The sequence below is a fragment of the Cetorhinus maximus genome, chromosome 10 (genome assembly GCF_964194155.1).
Source record: "Cetorhinus maximus chromosome 10, sCetMax3.hap1.1, whole genome shotgun sequence".
Classification (NCBI taxonomy): Eukaryota; Metazoa; Chordata; class Chondrichthyes; order Lamniformes; family Cetorhinidae; genus Cetorhinus; species Cetorhinus maximus.
Genome location: NC_135888.1, coordinates 95294208 through 95309725, shown reverse-complemented (window position 1 = coordinate 95309725; position 15518 = coordinate 95294208). Strand labels below are relative to the sequence as shown.

Sequence of the window (15518 nt, the reverse complement as noted above, 5' to 3'; positions counted from 1 at the left end):
TTGGAGACAAGAAGGTTCAAAATTATGAAGGGTCTGGATAGAATAAATGGGGAGAAACTGTTTCCATTGGCAGAAGGTCGAGAACCCTAAGGTGATTAACAAAAGAACCAGAGGCGACATGAGGAAAAACTTCTTTGTGCATCAGGTGGTTTGGCCCTGGAATGCACTGCCTGAGCATTTGATGGAGACAGATTCAATTGCGGTTCTCAAAAGGGAACTGAATAATTATCTGAAGAGACGATTTTACAGGGCTACATGGAGGAGGTGGAGGAGATAATAGACATAGAGACAATGTGCTAAATGGCCTCCTGTGTTGTAACCATTGTGTGATTCTAGTATAGAGACATTCAAGAAACTTGATAAAAACGTGAGGAAGAAAAAAGCTGAAGGTTACCCTGATAGTGTAACCAAGAAAGGTGAGAGGAGGCTTGTGTAGAACATAAACACCAACAGAGATGAGTTGGGCCAAATGGCTTCTGTGCTGTAAATTATATGCTAAGCTGCCAGCAGGGAATACAAACACTATACTGCATTTCACATCCTCAGGCTGTTACAGGAAAGGAATTAATGTAAATCACTTTCTCTTCCACCCCACACGCTCTCTCCCCCAACACGCATTTTCTCCCCTACCCCACTCACACTCACTCTTCCCCTACTCCCACACTCCCTCTGCCCCCCACCTCCCACAGTCTCTCTCCCCCCAACCCATCACACTCTCTCACCGACCACCACCCCCATACTCTCTCTCTCTCTACCCCCCACCCCCCACACATACTATCCCCACCCCCCACATTCTCCTCCACCCCCCCACACTCTGCCTCACCCCCCACACATTCCCCAACTCTCCCACACTCTACCCCCACCTCCCCACACACTCCCCTCCACACCTCCACCCCTCTCACACCCCCCAACCATTCACAGCCTCTCCTCCCACCCCCTCACATTCTCTGTCTCTCTTACATAGTCTTCAGTTACTCACTTACTCAGATGCTGGTGGGCCCTGCTCTGGCTGCCTCATGCCCCACTTGGGCTCATACGAACAAGAAGCAGTAGGCCATTCGGACCCTCGAGCCTGCTCTGCCATTTAATAAGATCATGGCTGATCTGATAGTAACCTCAAATCTGCATCCCGCCTACCCCCGATAACCTATCAACCTCTTGCTTACCAAGAATCTATCCACGTCTGCCTTAAAAGTATTCAGGGTCTGCTTCCATTGCCTTTTCAGGAAGAGAGTTCCAAAGACTCACAACACCCTGAGAGAAAAAAATTCTCCTCATCTCCCTTTTAAATGGGCGACCTCTTGTTTTTAAACAGTGACCTGTGGTTTTAGATTCTCCCACAAGAGGAAACATCCTCTTCACATCCACCCTGTCAAGACCCCTCAGCTTCTTATATGTTTCAATCAAGTCACCTCTTACTGTCCTAAAATCTAGTGGATACAAGCCTAGCCTGTCCAACCTTTCCTCATAAGACAACTCGCCAAACAGAGATTTGTCTGGTAAATCTTCCCTGAACTACTTTCAAAGCATTTACACCCTTCCTTAAATATGGTGATCAATACTGTACATAGTATTCCAGATATGCTCCATATATCTGAAGCATAACCTCCTTACTTTTGTATTCAATTCCCCTCGCAATAAATGATAACATTCTATTAGCTTTCCTAATTACTTGCTGTACCTGCATTCTAGCCTTTTGCGATTCCTGCACTAAGACACCCAGAACCCTCTGCATCTCAGAGCTCTGAAGTCTCTCGCCATTTAGATAATATGCTTCTCTTTCATTCTTCCTGCCAAAATGGACAATTTCACATTTTCCCACATTAAATGCCATTTGCCAGATCTTTGCCCACTCATTTAACCTATCGATATATTTTTGTAGCCTTCTTATGTCCTCTTCACAACTTAATTTCCTACCTATCTTTGGGTCATCAGCAAATTTGGCAACCATCCCATCCATCCGCTCATCCGAGTCATTTATAAAAATTATAAACAGTTGAAGTCCCAACACTGATCTCTGTGGCACACCACTCATTACATCTTGCCAACCTGGAAAAGACCCATTTATGCCTACTCTCTGTTAGCCAACCAGTCTTCTATCCATGCCAATATGTTACCCCCTATACCATGAGCTTTTATTTTCCGCAATAACCTTTAATGTGGCACTTTATCAACTGCCTTCTGGAAACCTAAGTACAGTACATCTATCAGTTCCCCTTTATCCACAGCACATGTTTCTTCATCAAAAAACTCCAATAAATTGGTTAAACATGATTTCCCTTTCAGAAAACCGTGGTCAGAATTTTTCAGTCAGCGTGCGGGGGCGGGCCCAGCATGCCAACGCGTAAAATGATGCGCGATGACATCAGGCATGCGTCCCAACGTCATCGCGCCGAGTTGCGATGTTTTGTTCGGCGGGTGCACGCTGGAGTTGGCTGTGCGCCCGCCAATATGTAAACGGCCTATTAAGGCCATTAAGGATCTAATTAAGGTGGTTGTAATCACTGCCCGTCTAACCTTAAGGTTGGCGGGCAGGCAAAAAGGCCAAGCGGCCTTCACAATTTTTAAGAAACCTCAGCCATGAGTGAGATGAGGTTTCCTAAAGCTTTTCTTAAATAAATAAATAAAATTTCACATAAATAAAAACATGTCCCACCTCATTTGACACAGTCACATGAGGGGACATGTTTAAATAAATTTATAAACCTTTTATTTAACAATTTCAAAAACCCTTCAATCTCCCTGAGGCAGCTCCATGCCTCAGGGAGATCAAAGCGTTCTTTCGCACACATGCGCGAAAGAGCGCTGGCCTCGACTCTCCCTCCTTCCCCCACCCGCACAGGTAGCGCTGAGCTTTACCAGTCACGTCTTACGCTGGGCAAGCCTTAATTGGCCCACCTGCATAAAAGAGCGGCGCGGAGCCGATCATGGGCAGCGACTGCCCGCTCCCGCCGAACCTTCCCGCCGCCTGAAAAATTCAGGCCCATGTTGACTCTGCCTGATTACCTTGAACTTATCCATGTGCTTTGCTATAGCTTCTCTAACAATAGCTTCTAATATTTTCCCTATGACAGATGTTAAGCTAATTGGCCTATAGTTCCCCCTTTCTGTCTCCCTCCCTTTTTGAATAATGGTGTTCCATTTGCTATCTTCCAATCTAATGGGACCTTCCACAAATCTAGGGAGTTTTGGAAAATTAAAACCAATGCATCAATTGTCTCACTAGCCACTTCTTTTAAGACCCTAGGATGAAGTCCATCAGGATCCTGGCACTTGTCAGCCGCAGCTCCACCACTTCTCTGGTGATTGTAATTTTTCTGAGTTCCTCCCTCCCTTCCATTTCCTGATTTATAGCTGCTTTTGGGATGTTACTTGTATCCTCTGTAGTGAAAATTGATGCAAAATGCCTGTTCAATTCATCTGCCATCTCCTTGTTTTCCATTATCAACTCTCCAGACTTGCTTTTCTATAGGACTAATGCTCAGTTTGTTAACTCGTTTCTTTTTTAAATATTTATAGAAATTCTTACTTTCTGATTTTATATTTCTGGCTAGCTTTCTCTCACACTCTATTTTTTCCCTCCTTATTAATCTCTTAGTCACCCTTTGCTGTTCCTTAATTCTGTCCAATCTTCCGGCCTTCCACCTATCTTTGCACAATTATATACTTTTTCTTTAAGTTTGATACTATCTTTAACCTTTCTAGTTAACCACAAATGGTGTGTCCATCCCTTGGAATTTTTCTTACTCATTGGAACGTATCTATTCTGTGTATTCTTAAATGTTTGCCACTGCATCTCTGTTGACCTATCCCTTAACAAAATTTGCCAATCACTTTAGCCAGCTCTGCTTTCATGCCCTCATAATTGCCTTTATTTAAGTTTAAAAACATAGCCTTGGACCCACTCCTCTCTCTCTCAAACTGAATGTAAAATTCATCATCATATAGTCGCTGCTATCAAGGCGTACCTTCACTATGAGGTCATTAATTAATCCCATAGTTGCATAATACCAGGTCTAGTATAGCCTGCTCTCTGGTTGGCTCTAGAACACATTCTAAGAAACTATCCTGGAAACATTCGATGAACTCCTCGAGTAGGCTACCTTTGCCCATCTGACTCTTCCAGTCTATATGTAGGTTACAGTCTCCCATGATTATCGCCGTGCCTTTCTGACAATCTCCGTTTATTCCTTCCTTTATGCTCCATCCTACCAATGATGAATTTTACATTCAGATTGAGGGAGAGAGGAGTGGGTCCAAAGCTATGTTTTTAAACTTAAATAAGGGCAATTATGAGGGCATGAAAGCAGAGCTGGCTAAAGTGAATTGGAAAATTTGGTTAAGGCATAGGTCAATAGAGATGCAGTGGCAAACATTTAAGGGAATATTTCAGAATACACAGAATTGATACGTTCCAATGAGTAAGAAAAAACCCAAGGGACGAGCAGACCATCCGTGGTTAACCAAAAAGGTTAAAGATAATATAAAACTTAAAGGAAAAGTACATAATTATGCAAAGATAGGTGGAAGGCCAGAAGATTGGACAGAATATAAGGAACAGCAAAGGGTGACTAAAAGATTAATAAAGAGGGAAAAATTAAAGTGTGAGAGAAAGCTAGCCAGAAATATAAAAACAGATAGTAAGAGTTTCTATAAATATTTTTAAAAGGAGCATGTTAACAAAGTGAGCATTGGTCCTATAGAAAGTGAGTTATTATTAGGAGGCCTGTACCTGACTCCCACAAGTGACTCCTTGTCTTTCCCATTTCTCAACTCTACCCAAACTGTTTCCACATCCTGGTTTCCTGAACTTTGGTCATCCCTCTCTATTGCGCTAATACCATCATTAACTAACAGAGCCATCCCTCCACCTTTTCCTCGTTTCCTGTCCTTCCTAAATGTCCTATACCCATTAATATTCAGCTCCCAATCCATGTTTTCCTGCAGCCATGTCCCTGTATTGGCTATTAAATCGTACTTATTTATTTCTATGTGCACTCTCAGTTCATCTGTTTGTTTCAAATGCTTCATGCATTCAGATACAGAACCTTTAGTTTTATCCCCTTATTCATTCTATAACCTCTAGTCTCATCTGTTGATTTACTGTTAGGTTTGTATTCTCTACCCCTTCCTATAACGGTCTGTTTTTCATTTCCCGTAATAATACCTTTCTTTTTTGCCTTGTCTCTACTCTTTGATTTACCACATCTTTCCAAATTTGTCCCCTTGCCCCTACTACTTAGTTTAAAACCCTCATTAGTTATGCAGCTCGCAAGAACACTGGTCCCAGCACGGTTCATGTGCAGACCATCCAAATGGTACAGATCCCACTTTCCCCAGTAACGGTGCCAGAGCCCCATGAACCGGAACCCTCTTCTCCCACACCAGGCTTTGAGCCACGCATTCATCTCTCTAATCTGATTTGACCTATGTTTGTACATGGCTCAGGTAATAATCCAGAGATTATGACCTTTGAGGTTCTGCTTCTTAATTTGGTGCCAAGGCCCTCATACTGATTATGCAGAACCTGCTTCTTTGCCTTGCCTATGTCGTTGGTACCAACATGGACCACAATGACTGGGTCCTCCCCCTTCCACTGCAAGTTCCTCTCCAACCCCGAGCAGATGTCCCGAACCCTGGCACTGGGCAGGCAACACAGCCGTCTGGACTCTCACTCTTTGCTGCAGGAACAGTGTCAATACATCTGGATATACTGTCCCCAACTACCACTACATTCCTTATTACATCCCCCACTTGAATGGCTTCCTGTACCACGGTGCCATGGCCAGTTAGCTCATGCACCCTGCAGCCCCCACTCTCATCCAAACAAGCTGAAAAAACCTCAAACCTGTTGGACAAATGCAAGGGCTGAGGCTGCTACACCCCTGCCATCTGGGTCACCTCACCTGCCTCACTTGTAGTCACACCCTCCTGTCCCTGACCACTGACCAAATCAGAAGACTCTATCCTAAGGGATGTGACCGCCTCCTGGAATAAAATGTCCAGGTAACTGTCCCCCTCCCTGATATGCCGCAGTGTCTGCAGCTCAGCCTCCAGCTCAATAACTTGGGGCTGAAGTTCCTGCAGCCGCAAAGACTTACTGCAGATGTGTTTGCCTTGGATCACACCGGTATCCAGAAGCTTCCACATCCTGCAATTGCAGCACATAATCTGTCCTGCCATCTCCAATATATGTTAATTGATCCATTAATAATTGCTAATTAATTAATTAATAAAGCCGACACCTTCCAATAGGTTTCGGCAGTGCCAATAAACTTTACAATACTAATAAAACAATACAGCACTTACAATACTGATAATACTAATAATATATAATAATAATGCTGGTTTACCTGCTCCAGCTGCACCAAAGTGGAAATCAAATACTGGAGGCTGAATAGTGTAGAAGACAAACAAAGCACCTCCTCCCCTCCCTTCACTGAACACCCCTCTCAGCACACTTCACTTCTTGGAGTAAACTTTAGCTAAAGCATCTCTTTCCCCCTATGCACTGAATTCCCACTTTGAACCAAATTCCCCAATATACCCACTCGACCTCTGTCTCACTCAGGCCGAAGTCTCCCCTCTCTGACCGTGCTCCTCTTACTGACTGGGACCTGCTATGGCCCGTCTGGGCCCCACTCCGGTTGCCTCGTGCTCCGCTTCAGCCTTCCTGAGCCGCGCTTTGGATGCCTCGCACTGTGCTCTGGCCTGCCTGGGCCCCACCCGTGCTTGAATGGGCCCCACTGCTCCGGCTGCCTCACGCCCTGGGCCTTGGAGCTTACCTCCAAAACTTACCTTCCCACTCTTTGCTGCTCGCCCATTCAGAGGCTGGTTTCTCTCTGCATTTGGTGCTGATAGGCTTACTAGTGAGCCTGAGCCTAACAGCAGCGAATCCGGGTAGGAACCAGCCTATAGTTGGATAAGCAGCTTTACAGTATTTTTCAAATATAAGTAGCTGAATGTCTAGCAAGTTTGGCGGGCTGCATCAAGTTGGACAAACATGCTTTAAATAGAAAATGCTGGACCGATGCTCTGGTGCGCTCCGGCAGCACTACACCATTGGGTGAGAGAGAGAGAGAGAGATCTTTACTGCTCTATTCCAGCAATGTTTTTAGATGACTGTGATGTTTCTTTTTCCTCTCCTCCTGATTCTGTTTGGCAGAGCCAGTTTTTTGTTTAAACTCCAGTCTGTATATTTCCAGAAAGGAATTCGATTAGCATGTCTTGCAGACAGAGTAATCCTACTTTTTTTGATCTATTCATCTCAAAACGTTTGACACATTTCAAGATAGAAATCAACAAGAGATGGGGTCATTTGATCCTCCAGGGGTTTCACTATCTGATGAGCTTAGCAGTTCCCATTGTCTTGACAGAATGATAGTTGATTAATGTCCAAACACTTTGTATTTTTAATGCCTTCCTTTCAAGAGAGTCCCTGTTTGATGTGGGCCTTGACACCTTCTCAGGTGTGAAATTCCATGCAACAAGTCTGCAGTGAAATTCATATGGAAACTTTCCAGCAAAGTGGTCAACTTACAGTATCAGACATCAGGTGATTCATGGCAACCATTTTTTGATCAATGTCTTTTCACGTATTTTTTTTAAAACAGGGCTTCTTTAAACTGTTCAATATGTCTGTGCTTAGCAGGCCATGTTGTAGATAGACCTCACTGAGTCACAGTTTTCTGTCCTTGTGACACAGTTTAGAGCAAAGAAAATGAATCGAAATACAGATTACAAATGGATGCAAGTCTTCTGCTGTAAAACTGTGTCCTGTTCAACTTTTCCATTTCATTATTCTGACAATTTACAAATATATATACATTAGATTGATTCCATTTCATTTTCTTTCTACAGAAAAAACTCAAGACTTCAGATAAATAAACTGAAGGTGGAAGATGCTGGGGAATATACATGTGAGGCTGAGAATCCATTAGGCAAGGACACTTCTAAAACTACCATTAATGTGCAAGCTGGTGAGTGTGTAAATGTTCTGTAGCTTTGTTAATGTTTCTATTATGTAGAGTGGAGAGTACTATCAAATCAGTATCCTAAGGGGGTTAATAGAATTTGTACTGATTGTTATAATATTCTTTATAAGAAAGTATTTATATAGAATCAGAATGTTCTTAAATAGTCAACATCATTTTAAACAGGACAGTGTTGATTGAACTATACCTAGGAATGAAAGAATTAGTAAACGATTTAGTCTTGAGAAAGGGAAACTGATGTTGGTGAATGGGGAATCAGATATTTTGTAATGTCATGGTTGTTGTAGTCATGCCTATGATTTGAGAAGAGGCTATCAATTCCTATGCATCTTTCAACAAATACGGTATTTGACAACTTTTGTTGATGGTGAATAAATATTATCTGGGCTCCTATTTGAATTTTAAAAAGGGCTATCCAAGTCCTGAAACAAAGTGTTGCTTCTGAAACCATTAATCTCTCTCTTTTGCTCAACTGCTACTGTTTCTGCACAGTCATAGACACCTCACGTCACCTCTGCCTTTGATGTCCTTATTCCCAGTAAAGCTCTTACTATCGCCCATTTCAGTTTTTGGCCCCGGTATAGGCCCCACATTCTTCCCTTTAAGTCCAAAGAATCCAGATTTGAATGGCGCATAACTGGTTCAGCCCTCGATCTCCAAATCAGGCTGGACCACTTTAAGAACAATCAAACTCTTCTCTCCTTTGTCAAACTGTGCGTTACTCCCAGATCATCCTGAAAAGCAGCTGAAACCCCTCACTCCTTTTCTTAGTTGTTAAGTATCCTTAAACTTATCTCCTTGCCCAATCCATCTTTGCCTCCAACAAGAAATGCAAGCAGCTCACGGACTTCTCTCACTAATGATTGAGACCATCCACCCAGCTGCCTCTGACACATCCTACTCTTTCCCTTACCTATAAAGCTAAACCCCCCATCCCGCCCCAAAGATCTCCATTTTGTTGTATCTCTCCTATGCTCCTTATGCCCACACTGAGCTCATCATGGCGATGGGACCTGCTTACTTTTTCAAACTTATTCCTGCTATATTGCGGAGCACACAATATACTTTCCTGGCCCCCAGGGTAGTTAATAGTGTGCTTGTTTCTCTTTCCTCAAGTACTGTCCCCATCTTCTTATATCTGCTGCCATCCTCCCCCTCCTCTCCAAGCCTTTGAGCATATTGTTGCCTCTCAAATTCGTGCCCAGCTTTCGCACAACCTTATGTTTGAACTTTTCCAATCAGGTTTCCACCCCTGTCACACCACTGATATGGTCCTAATCAATGTCACAAATGACATTGTCTGTGGCTGGGATTGTGCTTCATTATCAATTCATTTCCTTCTCAACCTCTGCACTTTGACATGGTTGAACTCCCCATGCTCTTTCGATGATCTCTTCGCCATTGTCTAGCTATGGGACTGCCCTTGTCAGGTAGCATGCTTACCTGTCCAGTTGTAGCCAGAAAGTCATCTGCAATGGTTTCTCCTGCTGCTCCCACACCATTATCTCCGGGGTGTGAAGATTCTATCCTTGGCCCTTTCCACTTCCTCATTTACATGCTCTCCCTTGACAAAAGCATCTGAAGATGTGACATTAAGTTCCACATTTATGCTGATGACAATCAGCTCTACATCATCACCACCTCTCTTGACCCCTCCATTGCAAAAGATATGTCCCTTTTTCCCTCTTGGTTTCTACTGTTGTGCTGCTGCTTAGAATATAATAAGACATGATGAAAAACTAACTTGCACAGTAGAGATCATTCCTCTTCAGGTTTGAAGATTAATTTTAACTCTGGGTGGAGCCAAGCCAGATATGTTTCCCTCGGGGGAAGGGTTCTTAAAAATAATCCAAGAACGACCTTGTTTTGAGTAGCTGCAGTTGGCCAGATCACTCGACATCTGTTGCCAAGCTCTGCTCATTGGAACATAAAAATTGCGTGGGGTGACTACATACATTGTATTGCAATGTGGCTCCCACCTGAAATAGCCTAACTCCAGGAAAATGGTGGCAAACAGGAATGGGGTGGGAATGGGCCAGTGAGTAGAGCACTTAAAACATGATTTTTATTCCTACCTATCATAAGAAGCTAAAATGCACCACCTAGCCTTCTTCTCATGACCATTGCATCTGACAGGAAGGTAATGACATATAATTAGTTGTTTGTTCTTGGAGGTTAAGATGACTAAGTTCTTCAACTGGGGGTGTTTGGTGGGGTTCCAGTGGGTACATAGGTGACTGCTAAGGCCGATCTGACCCAGAAGGTTCTGCTGCAAATAGTGCAGGATACCACGTACGATTGAGTTTTGGGTGAGTTACCAGCTCGGAATTTGCTGTCCTTGCATTTTCTCTCTGCTTCTGATGTGCGCTTACATTCAAAGGAGGCCACACCCTTTTTTATTTGGTTGCTCCATGTACAGCAATCCTGGGCGAGCTTCTCCCTGGACAAATAGTCAATATCAAAACTCCTAAGTGAAGCCTTCAGAGTATCCCTGTAGAGCTTACTTTGACCGCCAGGAGAGCACAACCCGGACTTGAGCTCTCCATAGAAGATTCGCTTTAATATGAGCGGGTCAGGCATTCTGGCTACATGACCAGCCCAATTTAGCTGTGACTGTCCCCATATTGCACGGATGCTTAGATTGCCAGTTCGGGTGAGCACCTCAGTGTCTAGCATTTTGTCCTGCTATCTCATCTTTAGAAGCTTCTGAAGGCAGCTCATGTAATAGGACAATAAACAAAGTAGTAGCTCTGTTGCTTTTTTCTTTCTTTCTATCTTTTCTTTTGTTCATTCATTCTTTCATCAAATCATTTTGTATTTTAATACGAGTGTTGCCAGGTTATTTGGTTTGGTTTGAACATCAGCAACAGGAAGACAAATGTCATGGTCCAGGATGTTGTCATACTGCCATCTATCAGCATTAACAATGTGATGCTTGAGGTTGTTGATAGCTTCACATATCTAGGCTCCACAATCACCTGCAATCTGTCACTTGATGCTGAAATCAACAAACGCATTGCAAAAGCTGCAGCTGTTATGCCCAAGCAGAGTAAGAGCATGTTGAACAACAGCGACCTGACTGAATACACCAAACTGCGACTCTACCAAGCCTAAGAAATCGGTGCAATCCTCTACCGGTGAGACCTGGACATCATAGGCTAGGCAGGAGAAAAGGCTGAACAGTTTCGAAATTCGCTACCTCAGATATATCCTCGGCCTCTCTTGGCAAGGACAAGGTCACAAACTCAGAGGTCCTGGAGTGTGCTAAATCCATTAGCATACACTTATTGCTAAATCAACAATGTCTGCATTGGCTCAGCGAATGGATGATGGCCGTATACCCAAAGTCCTTCTGTACGGTGTATTGGCCATTGAGTCACAACCTCTGGGTGTCCATACCTCTGCTACAAGGCTACCTGCAAGCGAGATATGAAAATGGTGGATATTGATACAACTGGGAGATGGTTGCTGAAGACCATGACATCTGGAACCTGACTGTTTGGAAGGACATTGGACAAGATTAGCAGAAACGAAAAGTTCAGCTGACCGAGAAGAGGGCCCAGAGGAAACAGAGGCGAGCGGATTATGTACCTTCTCAGTGCACTGTCTTCCTCTGCAGCAAATGCAGCAGAGACTGCCATGCCAGAATGGGGCTCCTGAGGCACACCAGCTGATGCTTAATACAGAGTTGACCATCACGGCACAAACCATAATCTTACAAGACGGAAGGCTGCCATAGACCTACCATGTTATATGTTTGTAGCTCAACAACCACTATGGCAGTAGTGACATAGCAAGGCAGCAGTGTTACTGAATGGAGTTTGTGTCAGACTCAGAGTTGGATTCATTGGATTATTATATAAAAAATACTTCCCTTACAAGACATTTTGGGGGCTTCCTGAAGGCCTATATCACGGGTCTTCTGGATTATTCTGGCCTTTGCTGTTACCGAAACAATATTTTTAGTTGCTCACTTTAAAATTGTTGGTTTCTTTACATTTTTGAGTCATCTATTCAAGTTGAGTTACAGATGATTTCAATCATCAGATTTTTCAGTGGCAGCCTGGGATCCAAATGAAATATATAAAATGTCAGGGAAGAGAGGGCTTGGCCAATTGCAATGACCATCTGTATGGGAGTACAAATCTGAAAGAAAGAGGATACTGTTTCTGTTCTCCCAGTAATGTGTAATATTGATATACCCTTGTGAATTAGGGATTTTTAGATGCATAATAAAATGGTTTAAATAATTGTACATATGGCCCATAACCTACAGCAGTAGTAGTTAAATTGCATAATGATGCAATAATTAGAAATTAATATGCTTATTTTTGAGTAATCAGAATCAGGGTATAATCCAAGGCAGAGTTCATTTTATTAGTAATATATTTGTTCAAGCAGATTATTGAACTATCTTCTCCAACATTGTAATCTTGGTGGAGAGGAAACCGTGTTTCATTGCACAGGAGAGGAAAGTGATAACTCCACAAGATCCTTTTAACAGCAGCAGTTTCTTTTCTTTTACTTCACATAAAGTCAATTGGTTCATAGAGTACTGACCAAACCATAAAGAAATGCATTCTTAAATCTGCATTTGCTGCCATTAATTTAGGAAAGACAATAACTCTTTCCACAGCAAGTAGCTGCTGCCAAAAGCTCAGTTAAATCTGTTTATCTTTGAAATGTTAAGATAAAAAGTTTACAGAACTGAAATTAACAGAGTCACTTTGTATTTCTGTACTGATTGTGGGTCTAATCTGTCATTCATGACATTTTTAGGCCCGTTATCAGGGATCAGTGCCCAATATCCATTGCTTTAAAACATGGTAGATCATGCATATTAAATGTTTTTCCTATGCTCTCCCCTGTCATGTCCAAGTGACCATGGCAGGAAACATTTTGTTAGTGAGAAAACAAAGTATTATTGCAAATAGCCATTTTTTTTTCTTATTGAGGAATCTATAAATTGCAATTTATCATTCTCAAGTTTAAAATAATTTCACCAAGTACAATTTCAATCAATGAAACGTTATTCTTATAATTTTAAATGGCATTGAACTATTGTGTGTGTATATATATGTATATATACATATAATATATATAAAATGAATTGTGTTCCAATAGCAGATACAAAGCAGATATGTGTAAGCTGAACTCACTGTATCATCCTTTAGAGGGCAGTGTGACAATTGTACATAGGCTATTATCAATGCATGTCCTAATAGTGCTAAATTGTCATATTGTTGGGCTTATTGCTGTCTGTAGGCCAAGAGAAGCGGTGATGCAAAAGACAGCTGTTGTTCTAAGTAGGAAATCTGTTGTCAGTCATAAGTTCTCTTTTGTACGGAGTATGAGATGGATGATCTTTCCATTGTAATGCCCAGGACTTAATTATTATAATTATCCAAGAAGTTGTCCTTGGCAGCAGGTGCAATTGTCCTGAGTTCTAAAACTTGAAACTGATGACATTAATGACCAACATTTTGTACATTTGTGAACATGAGATGCCCAACTGATTCACTGAGGTGGCGTTTGTGCTCAAATAAATACACTCGCTCAGTGGGCAGAAAGAAAATAAATATTAAATTGCAAGATTTTAATCTCTCAAATCCATAAAATGGGTAACTATAGTTATGTTAATTTATGCTGCCAGTGAAATCTGAATTTAAAAATGTGAAAGTGCTTGGTTCTTGCATTGTTGTTCTTGCGCCAAACATTATGCAGAAAATCTCAGTCAATATATTTACAGATGATAATCTGTGGTCAAAAAACAACTATTAGTTACTTATTATTTTCTTTTGTTTGTCCTTGTCTCTTTATTATCTGCAATCAGTGTTACACTGTCGAGTTTACATTTCAAAACTGCAATCTGAGGTAATTCATGAAAATCCCTATGATTCAAGGTTAAATTATAATTTTAGAACTGTTGACAATTTAAAAAAGAGATTCCTACTGTGACAAACAAAACTTTAAGTCAATAATAGTATTATTACTCAGCAGCAAAAGTGCTACAATTGAGGTATGACACTTAACGCTGCCCTTCAGATTACTCTGTAAGTAAGTCTGGCGCTGCTCGAGCTTAGGAGTAAACTGGAGCACTTAGAGCATGTGGTTCATTTTACCAAATCAAATCCTTCAAGATCTAAAGATGTGGAACAGCAGCATAATTATTACTGGACTAAGAAGCTTAAGGCCTTTGCTAAAGATCTGGTGACATAGGGCTGGATTTTACACTCTGCCTGCCAGTGGGTTTGAAGGTGGGGAGGCATGTAAAATCCAATCAGTGGCTATCCAATTAATGGCCACCTAATTGCCCTGCTGGTATTTTGTCCGAGGCAGGGTGAGGCCCACACCATGCAGGAAACCCAAAAGTTTAGCTTTGCGGGTTGGTGTCATGCAAGGTGGGGGGTTCCTCCTTTTGGGGGGCCCTTGGCCCATCAGAGTCACTCCCCCCCACCCCTCCCCCCACCTTTAACCCTCCCTCTGCTCTCTTCAATCTGGTCTCTCCACCCAACCCTCCAATCGCCCCAATCATCCCCACTCACCACCCCATTGCCTTGATGCCCCCCAACCACAGACTTAGATGTCAGTCCAGGTTCTTTAGCATTTGGGACTGTTTGTAGTCCCAGCCGTGGCTTTCGGTGGCGCTGCTGTAATTACAGAGCTGCTGGATATCTGGTTGGCCGGCAGCTCTCTAAGGCAGAACTCCCTCCCAAGAAAGAGCCGTTAAATTGCTGCAGGGCAGCCATCAGGATTGTTGGTGGGATCCCCCTTCCTGCCCCGATCTTTTACCCGGGAGGGCAAGGACCATGGTGCCCCCTAATATCCAGCCCATTTATTCAAATCTTATCATGATATTTGAGAATTTAAATTCAATTAAATAAATATGGAATTAAAAGCTAGTATCAGTACAATAAAAACTCATCTGGTTCACTAATGTCTGATAGGAAAGGAAATATGCTGTCCTTACCTGGTCTGGCCTATACTTGACCCCAGACCTGGAAAAATGTGGTTGACTCACAACCACCCTCTCAAATGGCCCAGCAAACCATTCAGTTGTATCCAAAAGGGTATGTGAAGATGGATTTTAAAAAATATTTTTGGGAATATGGTGGTATTCTGTAAAGAAGGCTATGTGTATGTGTGCATTATTAATTAAACTGGGGGAAGGTTGGTAAAGATAGCTTGTCTGTGAGAGCAGAGAGATGAAAGGTAAAATGCTAGATGCATGCATTTGTAATGAAAGGCTATGGTGGGTGAAGTTGAATGTATGAGTAAATAAGTTGAGTTTTAAAATTTACAAAGGTGAGAGGTAAGGACTTTACTTTTCAGCTGTTAAATTTCAAAGGGAATTTAGAAGTGACAAGGCACTTTCACAACTTACAAAGGTTTCATAAGTAAACAAAGGAAGGTTATTAAACTTTATTTGACCTGAAAGTGAAGGTAATACGAAAGCATGAAAGATTTTTACATTTTGGGAAAATTGAGTTCAAAGAGGTGCTTAGAACAATGGAGCTTAAGATA

At 42.2% G+C, this 15518-nt stretch overlaps 1 protein-coding gene across 3 annotated transcripts in view; it reads left to right on the top strand.

Annotated features, from left to right (window-relative positions):
* The window catches only part of LOC144685850 (pro-neuregulin-2, membrane-bound isoform-like), a 764146-nt gene that overhangs the window by 623496 nt on the left and 125132 nt on the right, over positions 1 to 15518 (top strand). For all 3 annotated transcript variants that reach the window (XM_078550803.1, XM_078550802.1, XM_078550804.1), the window contains one exon: positions 7861 to 7979. In XM_078550803.1, coding sequence (XP_078406929.1) covers positions 7861 to 7979 — 119 coding nt within the window. The remainder of the gene's footprint in view (positions 1 to 7860; positions 7980 to 15518) is intronic.